The following is a 16,987-nucleotide window of genomic DNA, read 5'->3' on the forward strand; positions in this document are numbered from 1 at the left end:
AACACGATGTGTATTGCAAATAACACGATTCCCATGATTCTATATGTATTGCAATTCGATATTGCGATTTGATGTTCCAAACATATTCCTCTCTATATGTTTGATGCAGAGAGACAAGAGAGAGCTTGAGGAAATGAGTTTTGATCCGTCATGTAAATAAGTGGTATAAACCAACTATTTAAAAAGTCGACGAATAACAAGCTATAGGATGAAAAATACCGGCGTTTTGGCGCAGGGACTTCCGACTAGTGCTAGTTAACGCTAAATAGCAATAACAACAACAAATATTGTCCAAAATAATATTGAGATAATTAACTGTATCGATTTTTACTTATAGCATCACTACTTAAAACACTACTCCTTAAAACATTTTCAGATAAAACTGTACTAAATATATTCACATCACCAAATAAGTGATTAAAACACACTGTTTTGCAATGATAGCAGCACGTCAGTGCTGTCCAGGTGGAACTGAACGCAGAGAGATAAGAGATATCAAGTTGGCGCCAACAGAGAGGGCTGCCTCGCTTCTAGTGTTTAGTTTTTTTATGTTTTATTTCTTACATTGTTAGCCCAGAAAATCTTAAGTCTTATTACATACAACAGGGAAGAACTATTGGATATCAGAGCGATGTCAACTTACCAGCACTACAACCAGGAATATGACTTTCCCAAAGCGGATCCTTTGTCCGAACCACCCAGGGCATTTGAACTGATTCCAGAGGCTGACCCAAAACAACGCCTCCGGAGGAGAGGTTCTTTGAGAGGCTAGTCAATGATCATAACACATGCACTTTGCCTGTCACCCTAGACCACAGACGATGCAATAGCCATCATACTGCACACTGCCCTATCCCATCTGGACAAGAGGAATACCTATATAAGAATGCTGTTCATTGACTACAGCTCAGCATTCAACACCATAGCACCCTCCAAGCTCATCCTTAAGCCTGAGGCCCTGGGTCCCAGCCCCGCACTGTGAAATTGGGTTCCGGACTTCCTGACTGGCCGCCCCAAGGTGGTGAAGGTAGGAAATAACATCTACACTTCGTTGATCCTCAACACTGGGGCCCACAAGGGTGTGTGCTCAGCCCCCTCCTGTACTCCCTGTTCACCCATGACTGCGTGGTCATGCACGCCTCCAACTCAATCATCAAGTTTGCAGACGACACAACAGTAGTAGGCTTGATTACCAACAATGACAAGACAGCCTACAGGGAGGAGATGAGGGCACTCAGAGTGTGGTGTCAGGATAGCAACCTCTCACTCAACATCAACAAAACTAAGGAGATGATCGTGGACTTCAGGAAACAGCAGAGGGAGCACCCCCCTATCCACATCTACGGGACAGTAGTGGAGAAGGTGGAACGTTTTAAGTTCCTCGGCGTACACATCACGGACAAACTGAAATGGTCCACAGTGCAACATTGCCTCTTCAACCTAAAAAGGCTAAAGATATTTGGCTTGTCACCTAAAACCCTCACAAACTTTTACAGTTGCACAATTGATAGCATCCTGTCAGGCTGTATCACCGACCGGTGGTGTGGTCTGCACAACGCATTACCGGGGGCAAACTACCTGCCCTCCAGGACACATTCAGCACCCAATGTCACAGGAAGGCCAAAAAGATCATCAAGTACAACAACCATCCGAGGCACTGCTACCATCCAGAAGGCGAGGTCAGTACCATCCAGAAGGCGAGGTCAGTACAACTAAACAAAGATCGAGATACTGTAAAACAGCTTCTTTCTCCTGGCTTCTTTCTCCAGGCCATCAGACTGTAAAAAAGCCATCCTTAACACAGAGAGGCTGCTGCCTACATACAGACTTGAAATCATTGGCCACTTTAATAAATCAATCACTAGTCACTTTAATAATGTCACATTAATAATGTTTACATATCTTGCATTACTCATCTCACATGTACAGTATATACTGCATTTTATACCATCAATTGCATCTTGCCTATGCCACTCTGTTATTGCTCATCCATATATATGTACATTCATTTCCTTTAGATATGTGTGTATTAGGTAGTTGTTGTGGAATTGTTAGATTACATGTTAGATATTGCTGCACTGTTGGAACTAAAAGCACACGCATTTCGCTAACCATGTGTATGTGACTAATAAAATGTGATGTTCTACTAAAGCCTCAGCAGTACTCTGTAGGTTAGGACCATGGTGTAGCCAGATGACACATAGCTTCTGTCCTCCTCTGGGTACACTGACTTCAAAACAAAACCTAGGAGGCTCATGGTTCTCACCCCCTTCCGTAGACATACACAGTAATTATGACAACTTCCGGAGGACATCCTCCAAACTATCAGTGCTCTTGCAGCATGAACTGACATGTTGTCCACCCAATGAAAATATCAGAGATTGAATCTAGTACTGAATGCATAAGCTACAGCTAGCTAGCACTGCAGTGCATAAAATGTGATGATTAGTTGACTCAAAGAGAGAGAAAGACAATAGTTGAACAGTTTAGAACTAATTAATTAATTTCAATATTAAGGAGAAGCAAGAGAGCGAGAGAGCTAGCTATATTTGGTTGTATTTATTTTTAACTTTTACTTAGCTAGAGAATGCAGCTAGCTAGTTTAGCCTACTCAAACACCTGGCTCAAACAGAGAGGGATGCTATGTTAGCTAGCTGGCTATGGCAATCCAACAATGTAAGTCTTCCAAGTCAAGGTAAGCTTTTGGTTTTATTAATGTATTGCCACCGGGGCCCACCAGTGTAGTTGCGAAACTGCTTTTGACTGTACACTGTACTGCATGATTGTAATTAGTGGGTTTACTAATGCGTTAGTTCTAGTAGCTATGTTGACTATGACGTGACAATGATGTAGGCTGTGTATAGCAGTCATGATATGAAGGTTTGGCTTGGAAAGTTTTTTTCCTGGTCACAGACAGCAGATGTGTAGTGCACTGAAGTCCACAAGCGAAGGGAAAAGTTGAGAGGAGGAGAGCGCATAGATAGTTGCGAGAAGGAATTATATATACAACAAGCAAAGTGATGAGGCTGTTTTTATGTGGCTGCTATGAAAGTGAATTGAAAATTGTTTCTTAAACGGAAGCAAACAGAACAAAACAGGGATAAAAATACCTGTATTTGGCCAATAGAAATGTACATTTGCAAATGATGGACTAATGATTACTCCCTAGATCAGCTAGATACAGGCAAGAATGTGCAAGGCGGTATTGAATGTGTCACTGTCTCACCTTGATTACTCAAAATTCTCTCTGTTGTAAACTTTAATTCATAGGCTAGGTTGTAGCAACCGCATGATGGGTAAAGTGGAAATTCAAGTATCATGTAATAGCCTAAACCTATTGATGTTACATTGAGCTGGGTGAATGGAATATGAATGACAGTCATCCAATATTCTGTAATAGAAATAAGGCCATGTTCATAATTTTTTTTTATCCTCCCTCATTTTAAACGGCACCAACCACAACTGGTAGACATATTGTTTGTGCTATAGTTTTGGAAAATATTGTGTTTCAAGAAGTCCACCCATAGAGGTTATATACCATATTTCATTCCAGTCTGTTTAGCAATTCTGGAGAAGATGTTTAAAGTAGTCAAAATCATTTAAAAAAATCTAAATATTTCAAAAGCATATTGCATGATTTTGAGTTCTGATATTTGACAAGCGTGGTAAGGAGTACAGAAGTAGCTCATCCTAGGGCGGTGTCCAATTTCTCCTGGCAATACAAAGGAAACAAATACAAATACAAATAATAGTGCTGAACCACTAATCAAAGTCCTCTTATTAATATTGCCAGACTCCCAACCCATCTAGCCTTCTGACAATGAGAACAAATTAATGACTGGAGTAAATATACATCTAGCCAGGCTTTGCCTTGGCTGGACTAGTCCTCTCGAGCCAGCCACTTCACCTGCTGAAAGCAGATATGCATTTTGATGAGTGAAGTGCTACAGTTAAAGGGATTTGGGGGGGATTTCATTGAAGCACCAACGTGGGGCAGGAGAGGCTTTGAAGACGGAGGCAGGATTTATCTCTCTGATTGGATCATTCCTTGGCTGGGGGAATTACTTGTTCCAAGGGTGCATGATGTGCCAGCACTCTCCACCAATTTCTAGTTTCCCCCCGCTACAATATTTATCAACTAATCTCAGCAGAACTGCAGCTGAACCTCACATTCAGACTGTAAGCATACTCTTGCCAGCAGCACTGAGTCTTGGATGCTTTGCTCAGTGGCAAGTGAAGAGACATAAGACAAACTCTGCCCCATTAAAAATGCTTAGTGCTTAGGTCACTCCCTTCTTCTGTATTGTACATAATGCATTTTCAGGCTTGCTTTTAGGTGTGTGTGTGTGTATACCTTTTCAGATATGTCTTGCATATTGCTTGCTTTGACACTCAACCATCCCCCCCAAAAATTAAGAGGTAATTTGCTCATTATCATGACAAATTGCTCGAGTTAGGCTTCAGACAAAAACAACATCAGCAGTAAAAGAATATGTTGTAATTATGAGGAAACGTATTTCTCCTTTCCTGTAGCTTGTCAACAACGCAGCATTTTATAAAGATTTAATGTGAGAGCTGCTCTGCTATTGCTGTCAAAATGATGTTTAGTGAATTCAAGGAGCATGTCTATGCCTTCAAAACGTCACTCAGAATGCACTTTCCATATTATACAGAATCCAACAGATGGATAGAAGCCCTCTCTTGCAGATAGATGGTTTGAGAAACAAAAGCAATGGAGAAAACGACCTGCCTCCGATCTCAAACCACGTATTCAGGGCATGAGCTAGATGTTTGTTGATTTTGAGCTAAATAGTTCTAGCCATTTTGGGATTTAAAAAATATTTTTTCCTTGCCCATTTTATCGCACACCTGTGTCCTGCTCCTCCCAATAGCTTTCAAATGCAGCTTGACAGAAATGAATAACAAACAACTGATACAAATAGCCCACCTGATTCCATGAATTCGGTGTTGAAGTTGGTCCAGGATTCCTTGCTTTTGTGCAGATTTTCCTCCATGACTTTAATATCAGCAATGGGGCAGTTACAATCTGGGAACTTGGCAGAGCAGCGGCACCAGCAGTCATTGTTATGACACAAAAGCTCCCCCTCAGAGTTGCATGCCACGTAGCTGAGAGCAGCCTCCACGAAACGGTTCCGGAGGAATTCTGGAAGGACATCCTGTAAACCTGAATACAGAGGAGAATATTATAGCATCTTGTCATTGATGAAATATTATATTTTAGTGCCTTCAAGTTACATGAAGTTCATGTTCAAAACAAAGCAATATGTCCCCTTTCTCCCTCATATGTCTCCACAGTGAGAGCAAAAGTCTAAAAATGACAAAGGAACTTAGTTGCTAGTAATTGAGAATTAGGTATAAAGACCACACATCTCAGAGATATGGCAGAGAATGCCAAAAAAAATCCAGAGTGTAGATGGTCAAGGTTATGAAATGATGCGCCTACGATGTTAGAATGAGGGGAGGCATGGGCCCTGGTCAAAAGATGTGCAATACATAGGTAATCGGATGCTATTTGAGACTAATGTTTTGATGGAACAGTTCTCAGAACATGCACTGTATATATGCCTGCACAAATGTCCTTTACTGCATGAGACAGGCTTACACTTGATATACAGTGCATTCGGAAAGAATTCAGACCCCTTGACTCCTTCCAAATTTTGTTTAGTTACAGCCTTATTCTAAAATTAATTCAATTAAATGTTTTCCTCATCGATCTACACACAATACCCCATAATGACAAGTGAAAACAAGTTTTTAGAAATGTTTACAAATGTATTAACAGAAAAACTGAAAAATGGTCCAATTCATGCACTTATCAAGTGAACATCCCTGGTCATCCCTTCTGCGACTGATCTGGTAGACTCACTAAACATGCTTAATGCTTTGTTTGTAAATGATGTCTGAGTTTTGGAGAGTGCCCTTGCATATCAAGAACATTGTGCCATCTGGTTTGCTTAATATAAGGAATTTGAAATTATTTATACTTTTACTTTGATACTTATGTATATTTTTGCAATTACATTTATTTTTGATACTTAATATATTTAAAACCAAATAATATTATACTTTACTTGAGTCATTTTCTACTTTTACTCAAGTATGACAATTGGGTACTTTTTCCACCATTTGACTCTTCCAAGATCTGGCCGCCCGTGCCAAACTGAGAAATTGGGGGAGAAGGGCCTTGGTCAGGGAGGTGACCAAGAACCCATTGGTCACTCTGATAGAGCTCCAGAGTTCCTCTGTGGTGATTGGAGAATCTTCCAGAAGGACAACTATCTCTGCAGCACTCCACCAATCAGGCCTTTATTGTAGAGTGGCCAGACAGAAGCCACTTCTCAGTAAAAGGCACATGAAAGCCAGCTTGGAGTTAGCCAAATGGCACCTAAAGGACTCTCAGACCATGAGAAACAAGATTCTCTGGTCTGATGAAACCAAGATTAAACTCTTTGGCCTGAATGCCAAGCATCACATCTGGAGGAAACCTGGCACCATCCCTCCGGTGGAGCATGGTGGTGGCAGCATCATGCTGTGGGGATGTTTTTCAGCGTCAGGGACTGATAGACTAGTTAGGATCGAGGGAAAGATGAACGGCAGAAAGTACAGAGATCCTTGATGAAAATCTGCTCCAGAGGGCTTAGGACCTCAGACTGGGAGCGAAGGTTTACCGTCCAAAAGGACAATGACCCTAAGCACACAGTAAATACAATTTAGGAGTGGCTTTGTATGTCTCTGAATGTGCTTGAGTGGCCCAGCCAGAGTCTGGACTTGAACCCGATCGAACATCTCTGACAGAGCTTGAGAGGATCTACAGATCTGTATCCTATACCCAAGGATACTCAAGACTGTTTTCGGTGCCGAAGGTGCTTCAACAAAGTACTGAGTAAAGAGTCTGAATACTTATGTAAATGTGATATTTCAGTTTTACATTTTTTATACATTTGCAAAAATGTCATTATGGGGTATTTTGTGTAGATTGAGGAGGGAAAAAAACTATTGAATCAATTTTAGTATAAGACTAACATAACAAAATGTGGAAAAAGTAAACGGGTCTGAATACTTTCCCGAATGCACTGTACATGCACCTAAAATAGGTGATATTCAATGTTGATAAAGATACCGTCCAATTTTAAATCACACATCATTTGAAAACCCATAATCTGTTTTAAATGGTAACATCTTTTTCTGATCAATACATATCAATAACCTTGCAGAGAGTTCAATAATATGTATTAAATTGTCTGCTTTTTCTCAATTTCCCTAATGGTTTTGTTTAGTCAGAAGCTCAGCTGTGGGTGTTTGGAATCTAATGATCATGTTAGCTGTGACAAAGGCTTCCTCTCAGTTTGCAACACTTTGGAAATGTTTCAAGAGTGGAGTCAATCCGTGTGCCTTATTATGAATATTTATGTGTGTTCCTTGGTATTTACTTTTTGAATAGTGGAGAGCAGACACAATTAGTCACAGTCTTCCTGCCTTGGCGGCTGACAGATTCTGTGAGCCAATGGGAGAGCTATCTGGCAGAAATGGGCTTTAATTTGGGAGACGGCTAAATAACAGCCTCTTCACCTCAGCCCTTCCATCTCTGCCACTTTTTCTTTTGGGGGGGGGGGGGGGGGGGGAGTGCAACGAGTACTTTTCTGTGGAATTGCAAGCTTCAGTTGTCAAGAACAATACTTTCCCATATTTCATTTCTTTTCCCTGTGCTAATGACTTGTCTTGCTGGAAGTGCAGAGATGCTTTAGCTAAGAAAGTTACAAAATTCAACACACACACACACACACACACACACACAATCTAAAAAAATACTGTCACACAGATTTTCAACCATCTCTCAGTAGTTACAGGGTATCTGTCAGCAGTGGGCTTCCTTCAGGAGACGGCGGTATTAAGTGGGTTGGCAATTTAAATGTCAAACCTGAGGAAGGCGCTGGAAATTGGCACAAGCTGCGTTTATAATTAGCGATGGCTGAAGGAAGAGAATGCTCTGAGCTCATTCCTCTCCTCACACTACTTTGTGCTTGTTTGACTTGTGGTGACATTTCTGTCGTGGGTGTTCGAAGCAAATTAGTGTTCGCTGAAATGCTTGTCGGCAGACGACCCTACAGCCTACTTTTAAAGAATTGGAAAATATTAAATTTATTAGACTGGCATTAACCTCTGGGATTTCATATTATTATTGAACCACATGGGCTTTTCCATTGCAATGAATAATAGGAGTCTGAAATGGGATTTAGCTGTGATTGTTTGTTTTCTAGTAACCTTATAGTGGTAATCTACTTCAATTTAACATTCATTTGAAAAAGGTAGATTATCGTTAAATATTTCTACAGTGCCGTAAAATACGTTTTGGGTGTCGGCTTCCTCTAATGAAGATTAAGAATTGAATGATCACATTTTCCTTGGTTAAAAAAGACAAGATAATATAAACACGATTTTTGTTCCTGGCATCCTTATAGACTCTAAACCATTTGCTTAATATAGTGACCAATATGCACTGTTTGATGGTTTAATTAGATGCATATACAGTGAGATAGGGTTATTTATCAATCATTTAAATATGTGGATTGATTTATGCATTATGTCATGGTTGTGGCTTATACATCATGGTAAGCCAATTTTCAATTTACAATTTCTCTTGGGCTACCAGAGAGGTGAACCAAAGATTTAGGTTTCCTGTAGATAACTTTTTTTAGTGCACTTCACGTAAACAATAGCTGAAATGGCATTGTACAGTCATCAATGTATTTAATATAGGGATAAGACAAACATAAAAATATCCGCCACAGTTTTAGATAAGCCCTGCACCACAAAGTTAACAAAATCCTGGATTGAACGTTGAAATGTGTTACGCCTCCAGAACATGAGGTGAGGAAGATCTTTGGAGGATATACCCTTGGACTTTGTTTTCATGAATTATACATTGTGCAGGGAGAGACCAGTAGATATGCACTTCCTTTCACTTCTTAATACCGACTGCTTTTTCCAGTCCTTCATCATCTTTTCTCCTGTGTTCACGATGCTTAGACTTGGCTTCACTATTGGATTAGAGAGATTGTCATCACTGTCACTTGCTTATCTATTTCTTTCCTCTTGAAATAAAGCTTAGCCAGACGTGTGATGCTCTGAAGCAGAGCCGACTCTAGGCAGAAGCTAAATAAGCAGTCGCTTACCCGGCCGCAAGGCCCCCCCTCCGACGATAAAAAATTGACAACTTATCAAAACCTTGTTCTGTTGAAGCATTCTTGGTTCTAGGTGAGCAAGTCTGCTCGGAAAGGAGAAAAGGCACGGTAAGATTGCCTAAATAACTGGCAAACAGTGCATGAGAAGGCTATATTGTCAGATGGTAGGCCTATCTGTTAACGCCGATACATAAAATACACACTATGACTAGCCTGCTAATGTGCCTTTACTGTCGAGAAAATACCCATTACTGATCCAAATGTTTGCCTAATCAGGCCCAGGCTAGATTATTATTATTTTCGTAATGAATCATGCATTCAAAACACAGAGCTTTTTAGCGGTTACTGAAATGGCATATTCACTGCAGTTTACAGCCTAGACTATAACTCTTTGCTCACTAGAAAAAATGAAGAAAATACATTATTGCATTGTGTTTCTCTAGCCTAGGTATGATCATTTTCTTATCCCTAAAAAGCTTAATAAATTGGGGTAGTGGCAATTTTTAGCATGTACATCTTGGTGGGGAAAACTCAACCAATTTGTTTAGATAGTACACAACATTTTATTATTTTATTAGGCCTATGGTCTAAAAAGGAAGGAAAGAACAATCACAAGGATCTATAATAATAGACAATATACCGGCGCACAGACAGCACATTGCGCAAACAAAACAACCCTTGCAATATCAACTGGAATAACATGGGTCTATTACTGAGACTGTCACTGGCAAACATGGTTACAGACCCAACAACATATAGAATCCCCTCCTCATGAAGAAAAGTACATGAGCTAATTATAATACACAAATAAGCAAAACTATGAAATCATTCATGAATAAGATAGACCTACTGTATATAAGCAATATAACAATTCAGATGTACAAACTATGGCATAAGGGAATGATGAGCGGATAAGAGGAAAGCCGTAATTTCGATTTCGAGACATTAATGAGCGAGTAGTCCACATATTTTGGTCATGTAATGTAAATGGCTTATACAATTAATAGGATTAAATCCCCGCAATAGTCCTTAGCCACTCGCCATCAATGCTTTTCTTCTGTTAGAGCATTTAAGCCACATCTGTTCTTACTGTCTATAGTAAGCCCCCAGCTCTTCCATCTAACCCTAGCTTTACCATAGTTTACGTTTTGGCCTATAAGATGGTCTTTAAACTATTCCTTGTTGTTAGCCATCCCTGTGGTGTTTATGGGAATGGAGGCTTAGCGTATGGAGATTTTGTTCCTCCATCCTTGGACTGTGTCCTGGCCATCTGGGCCTCATTATGTCTGATATTTGCCCAATTCCCTATTGTCTAGCCTCTGTTGTTTGACCAGTGCAGCCATGTTGGACCTGCTGGTTGGACCTGCTAGGAGCCAGGTTATGGAAGCAGCACTCAAAGCCTGTGTCCAAAATGTCACCCTATTCCCTTTACAGTGCGCTACTTTTGACCTGGTCAAAAGTAGTGCACTATGTAGGGAATAGGTACCATTTTGGGATGTCACCAAAGCTTATTTTATACACCGTTTAAGCGCCAGTCCACAGCAGATGGATGAATCCATCCCAAAATAATCCCACACAACAGGATTTTCAAAACCTTGCTTCACAGATATGATCTATGATTTGAGATTCAATACTGCATGATTTCACAAGTCAAAGAGCCTGAATGAATAGCCTTGAGGAATGACGAATGAGAGCCCACTGCTAAGCTTAGAAGCACTGATATACACTTATCAAAATCATATGGCATTGGTTGTATAGATCAGAGCTGGCGAGAACAGTGAACCACTCAAGGGGAATCCAAAGCTTTTGCCTGGAGAGTTTAACGCAAGAAAGTTTCTCCACCAAAATACTCCCTTACATCAAGTTGGAGAGTTATGATCATTTGAAACTAAATAAGTAATTTTTTCTTCTTGGCAGCAAAACTATTTTTTTGTGGATTCCAAGTAATTTGTCTTGCAGCATAGAACAAAGAACATAATGAGTATATTATACACACACAATAGAACACAGAGCAACTGTTTAGAGAATGGAGTACAGTAGCTTACCTTTTAGCTGTATTTTATTTTCAGGACTGTGTACCAAGACAGAGCTAACAGAATCAAGGCTGTCATAGTTACTGCATCCAAGGGGCCCGGTCCTAGTTTCTGTTACCTAGGAAACAAGGAGATACTTTAATGCCTTATTATGCCTACTGGTGAATCATGTACCTGGTTGTTAGTTGTCTAACCTTTAGAAATAGAATGAATAGAAAGGGTTTCCCCATTCAAGTCAATGAGGGCATAATGGGTGGACTGGCAGCCATTTTGAGTGTACCCATGCCAGGAAGTAAAAGCTAGGTTGAAGATGACCTGAGTAAAAGCTACAATAAATTAAAGATGGGAAGATTAAGACAATGGAATAATTCTGTGAGGAAGCGTTAAAAATGAATATTCATGGGACCAGCGGTCAGGAATTCCAGTAAAAATGTGGCTGGATAGAAATGACAGTAAAACTGTTGAGTAGTTAGCTGATATTCACTACGAATGTGTTTACTTTTCACTTTGATGGCAAACTTTCTGTGCTACTACCATTCACTCCCAGTCATTCCCGAATGTAATAGCTTGTCCCTTGTTGAATAGTGGCGCAAAGAGTTATGGGATATTAGAATCCTCTTGTCTTTACCTGAATATATCAAAGACAGTATTGTATGTGATGGTTTGTATAAACCTTGCTGTCTGCCTGTCTGACCTCGATGTTTCATTGAAAAAATGCGATCTCGCCCCTATACAGAATGCTGTGTCTGCCTTGTCCCGCTTCATCGTCCATTATTTCCAAGGTAATGATGAGCGTCTGTGTTTATCCCTTACATTGAAAAGTTATTAAAACGATGAATATGGAGCATTTGCTGCCCTCCCAGCTGTAGAGCTTTTGGAGCAGTTGGCTAGCTAAGGGAGAAGACATTACCAACTGTTTTTGTTAGCCATAGCTAACACACAGATTGTTTATTTTTATTTTTCAAGTCTTTGTTCTCAAATGGAGGGATAAAATTCAGCTTTTCTGATTGGAAAGTTAAAATTCTATGCGTTGTTCTTGACCCCGTTTCACACGGGCTATTTTGGCAGTGTGTTTATGTTTCTGTGGCTAAAAGTCGGTGCTAACCCTGCTCTGTAACAGGGCCAGCAAGACCTAGGCTAAGGTTGGTGCGAGCCCACATTAGAATGTGCAAGTGTGAATATTCACAAAACACTTTAATCCATGTCAATCTTCTCCTCCAAACCGATGAAATATGAATAATATACTGTAGTACGGAGCTCAAAAATGTTGAAGGCAACAGTGAAAAGGCAAGATTATGTAAATCGATCTCTTTATCGCATCTATCAATATAAACCTCCCTTGCAAATCTCCTTCCAAATCTTCCTCGCAGTTATGTAAGAGAGTAAGACTGTATTTCTTGACAAAAAATGCTGCCAGTAAGCTACAATATTCAATAAATAAGGTGTTTTTACAGATGATTCATTGTAAAATATTGTTTTTCTATCGACCCTTGTCAAACAATATCAAGTCAGTGCAGCACTACATGCTATGTATTGTGGACTATACTTCATTCCTCTTACTGTGATTTATACCAAATAAGTTGAAGTACTTTATGGTCCCCCTGCATTATGTAAGATAATATATTTCATTCCTCCTCCAGAAGTTTCATTACAACCACAAAGCCTAAAGCCATGTACGCAGGCAGGTCAAGCACATCCCACTCTCTCATGGATGATTAGCTCAGTTGGCAGAGCATTGAGGAGCAGGTGGCTCGCATACTAGAGATGATAATTTTGCTAAAATGTAACCAGAGCTTCTCATCTTGAAGCACTGCAGGGCTGAAGCCAGGTATTTGCAGAGTGCTTCATGTGATTTTTTTAATCAATCTGTCCTATAACATACACCGAGTGTACAAAATATTAGGAACACCTTCCTAATATTGAGTTGAACCCCCTTTTGCCATCAGAACAGCCTCAATTTGTCGGGCATGGACAAGCATTTCACAGGGATGTTGGCCCATGTTGCCTCCAATGCTTCCCACGGTTGTGTCAAGTTGGCTGGATGTCCTATGGGTGATGGTGGGGAACCATTTTTGATGCACACAGAACTGTTGAACGTGAAACTCCAACGTTGCAGTTCTTGACACACTCAAACCGGTGCGGCTGTCACCTACGACCAAAGGCACTTTAATATTTTTTCTTGCCCGTTCAACCCCTGACTAGTTAGGTTTCCATCCAATTGGTGGCAGATTTTCATGCAAATATAAAAAAATCTGCATGAAGAAAATAAAAAAATCACTGCATGATGATGTAATGTACAAAATATATACTTTTTCACTTATGTGTTCCTTATGTTTTTTCACAAAAACTGTTGTGTTAAATAGCAAATGTGCTGACTTGGTCTTTGCATGTGCCCTCTGGCCAACGGCTCGCAGATATAGTGCGGTTAGGCTCTGCAGGTGGGCTAGTCTACATGATGATATAATTGATAAGAGTGAGAATGTTTTATATTTTTTTTAAATGGCAGTCAAGCATCGAACATCCTTTGACCAGAATAAGACCCTCAACATTTATTGGAAAGGAGCATCAAGCTCATACCATACACTTTCACCACCTTGTGAAGTCCATAACTTATTTTATCTGAAAGCTAATTTAAATTGCATAGCTTCCCAAGATTTGGTGTGTCCTCCCACTACGACATGTCATCGCGTGATAACAAGTTTACTTTGATATTATGGTTATTATATCAATATTTGCTCATTAAAAAAAACACCACCATTTCTCACATAATTAGTTTTACAGACAAAGATCCCAACATGTCGAACAAACAAATTATCTGTCAGAATTTATCAAATTGCATAGAAACGTCCTGTTTCCGTCACAGTTGTCATGATTTTTTTTGTACGGTATGACTTTACACTGACAAACTGGGGATGGAAACGTGGTTAATAGCACACATACACAATCCATGTCTCAGTTGTGTCAAGGCTTAAAAATCCTTCTTTAATTAACCTGTCTCCTCCCCTTCATCTACAATGATTGAAGTGGATTTAACAGGTGACATCAATAAGAGATCATAGCGTTCACCTGGATTCACCATGTCGGTGTTCCTAATATTTTGTATACTCAGTATACCCCAATTGAATCTAATAGGCTAAATGGAACACCACTATAGTACTAGAGCTATGGCTCTTTCTGCTTGGTTTAATAAAAAACACCTGAGGCCTCCCGAGTGGCACAGCGGTCTAAGGCACTGCATCGCCATGCTATAGGCATCACTACAGACCCCAGTTCAATCCCAGGCTGTATCACAACTGGCCGTGATCGGAAGTCCCATTGGGCGCCGCACAATTGGCCCAACGTCATCTGGGTTAGGGGAGGGTTTGGCCGGGGGGGCTTTACTTGGCTCATCGCGCTCTAGCAACTCATTGTGGCAGACCGGGCGCCTGCAGGCTGACCTCGTTGTCAGTTGAGTGGTGTTTTCTCCGAAACACTGGTGCGCCTGGCTTCCGGATTGGGCGGGTGTTAAGAAGCAAGGTTTGGCGGGTCATGTTTTGGAGGACGCATGACTCTACCTCACATCCCGAGCCCGTTGGGGAGTTGCAGTGAAGAGACAAGATTGAAAAAAAATCTATCTGAAAGGCTTTCTATGAGTCGCAGCACAACATGCTGACTCTCTCCTCTGTTCTCATCCTCCTAGATATAATATATATATATACAGAAGTATGTGGACAAGAACTGTTTGTCGGGAGCTTCATGAAATGGGTTTCCATGGCCGAGCAGCCACATACAAGCCTAAGGTCACCATGCACAATGCCAAGCGTTGGCTGTAGTTGTGTAAAGCTTGCTGCCATTCAACTCTGGAGCAGTGGAAACGCGTTCTCTGGAGTGATGAATCACGCTTCACAATCTGGCAGTCCGATGGACAAATCTGTGTTTGGCGGGTGCCAGAAGAATGCTACATACCCCAATGCATAGTGCCAACTGTAAAGTTTGCTGGAGGAGGAATAATGGTCTGGGGCTGTTTTTCATGGTTCGGGCTAGGCCCCTTAATTCCAGTGAAGGGAAATGCACAAAGCGAGGTCCATACAGAAATGGTTTGTCAAGATTGGTGTGGAAGAACTTGACTGGCCTGCACAGGGCTCTGACCTCAACCCCATCGAACACCTTTGGGAGGAATTGGCTGAATGGAAGCAAGTCCCCGCAACAATGTTCCAACATTTATTCAAAAGCCTTCCCAGAAGAGTGGAGGCTGTTATAGCAGCAAAGGTGGGACCAACTCCATATTAATTACCATGGTTTTGGAATGAATGTTCAACCAGCGAGTATGTGTCCACATACTTTTGATAATGTAATGTATATCTGCTGCCTTCGACACCCTGAACCATCAGATCACTGGCCTCTTAAGGATCTGCCCCTGTTTTTCAATTTTTGCCTAAAATGACATACCCAAATATAACTGCCTTTAGCTCAGGACCTGAAAGGAAACACTTTGAAGTTTGTGGAAATGTGAAATGAATGTAGGAGAATATAACACATTCGATCTGGTAAAAGATAATACAAAGACAAATAAAAGTTTTGTATTTGTTTTTGTACCATCATCTTTGAAATGCGAGAGAGAGGCCATAATGTATTATTTCAGCCCAGGCGCAATTTAACATTTGGCCACTAGATGGCAGCAGTGTATGTGCAAAGTTTTAGACTGATCCAATGAACCATTGTATTTCTGTTCAAAATGTTGTGTCAAGACTGCCCAAATGTGCCTAATTGGTTTATTAATAACTTTTCAAGTTCATAACTGTGCACTCTCCTCAAACAATAGCATGGTATTATTTCACTGTAATAGCTACTGTAAATTGGACAGTGCAGTTAGATTAACAAGAATTTAAGTTTTCTGCCAATATCAGATATGTCTATGCCCTGGGAAATGTTCTTGTTACTTGGGACACCGATCTGTAGAGATCCTTAAGAGGGCTTGTAAGTAGGAATTTCACTGTAAGCTCTACACCTGTTGTATTCAGGGCATTTGATTTGATTTGGTTGTATCCTCCTCTCCACCCTCGCAGGGCTGCATGGAATGTGCATTCTTTGCACACTTCTGGATTGCATCCTACACAGCAGGTCACTCCTACCAGGTGGTGCGAAGAGGATCTGTGTCTGCACCACATGTTATTACTACTAATGCCCACCAAGGCTTGGTTCTAGGCCCTCTCCTCTTTTCTCTTGACTCACTCCTGAAAGGTTCATGCTCTACAACATCTGTAGGAAGTGTTCTAGTTCTAGGTTCTAGTCATCTCCTATTCAGAGTACTGCAACCCTGTTTTGGCTGCAACTTATCCAGAACGTCACAGCACGCCTGGTGTTCGGTCTTCCCAATTTCTCCCTCGTCACCCCGCTCCTCCGCACACTCCACTGGCTTCCTTTAAGCTTGCATCATTTTCAAGTCCCTGGTGCTTACCTACAGAGCAGCAAAGGGAACTGCCTCTCCCTACCCTGCACATCTGATGTCTTGGCACTGGGCAGTTCCCGTTCAAACTGTCAATGCTCGACTTTCTCTGTCTTGGCACCCCAAAGGTGGAACAAGCTCCTCCCTAACATCAGGACAAAGGAGTCCCTGCCCATCTTCTGACAACGTCTAAAACCCTACCTCTCTTTAAAGAGTATTTTAAATAAATCCCACGTCTGCGTAAATGTACTTCCTAGGATGGTGATATGTTGTTGTCTTACCTAGCTATCTTAAGATGAATGCACTAATATCGCTCTGGATAAGAC

The 16,987-nt window shown here is 40.8% G+C and overlaps 1 protein-coding gene across 1 annotated transcript in view; it reads right to left on the reverse strand.

Annotated features, from left to right (window-relative positions):
- Positions 1-16,987, reverse strand: part of LOC109875452 (BMP/retinoic acid-inducible neural-specific protein 3-like) — a 90,101-nt gene that overhangs the window by 19,671 nt on the left and 53,443 nt on the right. The window contains exons 5-6 of the mRNA XM_031809705.1: positions 11,249-11,354; positions 4,949-5,185 (exon numbers count right to left, since the gene is read on the reverse strand). Of these exons, the coding sequence (XP_031665565.1) occupies positions 4,949-5,185; positions 11,249-11,354 (343 nt within the window). The remainder of the gene's footprint in view (positions 1-4,948; positions 5,186-11,248; positions 11,355-16,987) is intronic.

This window comes from Oncorhynchus kisutch, linkage group LG30, assembly GCF_002021735.2.
Source record: "Oncorhynchus kisutch isolate 150728-3 linkage group LG30, Okis_V2, whole genome shotgun sequence".
Lineage (NCBI taxonomy): Eukaryota > Metazoa > Chordata > Actinopteri > Salmoniformes > Salmonidae > Oncorhynchus > Oncorhynchus kisutch.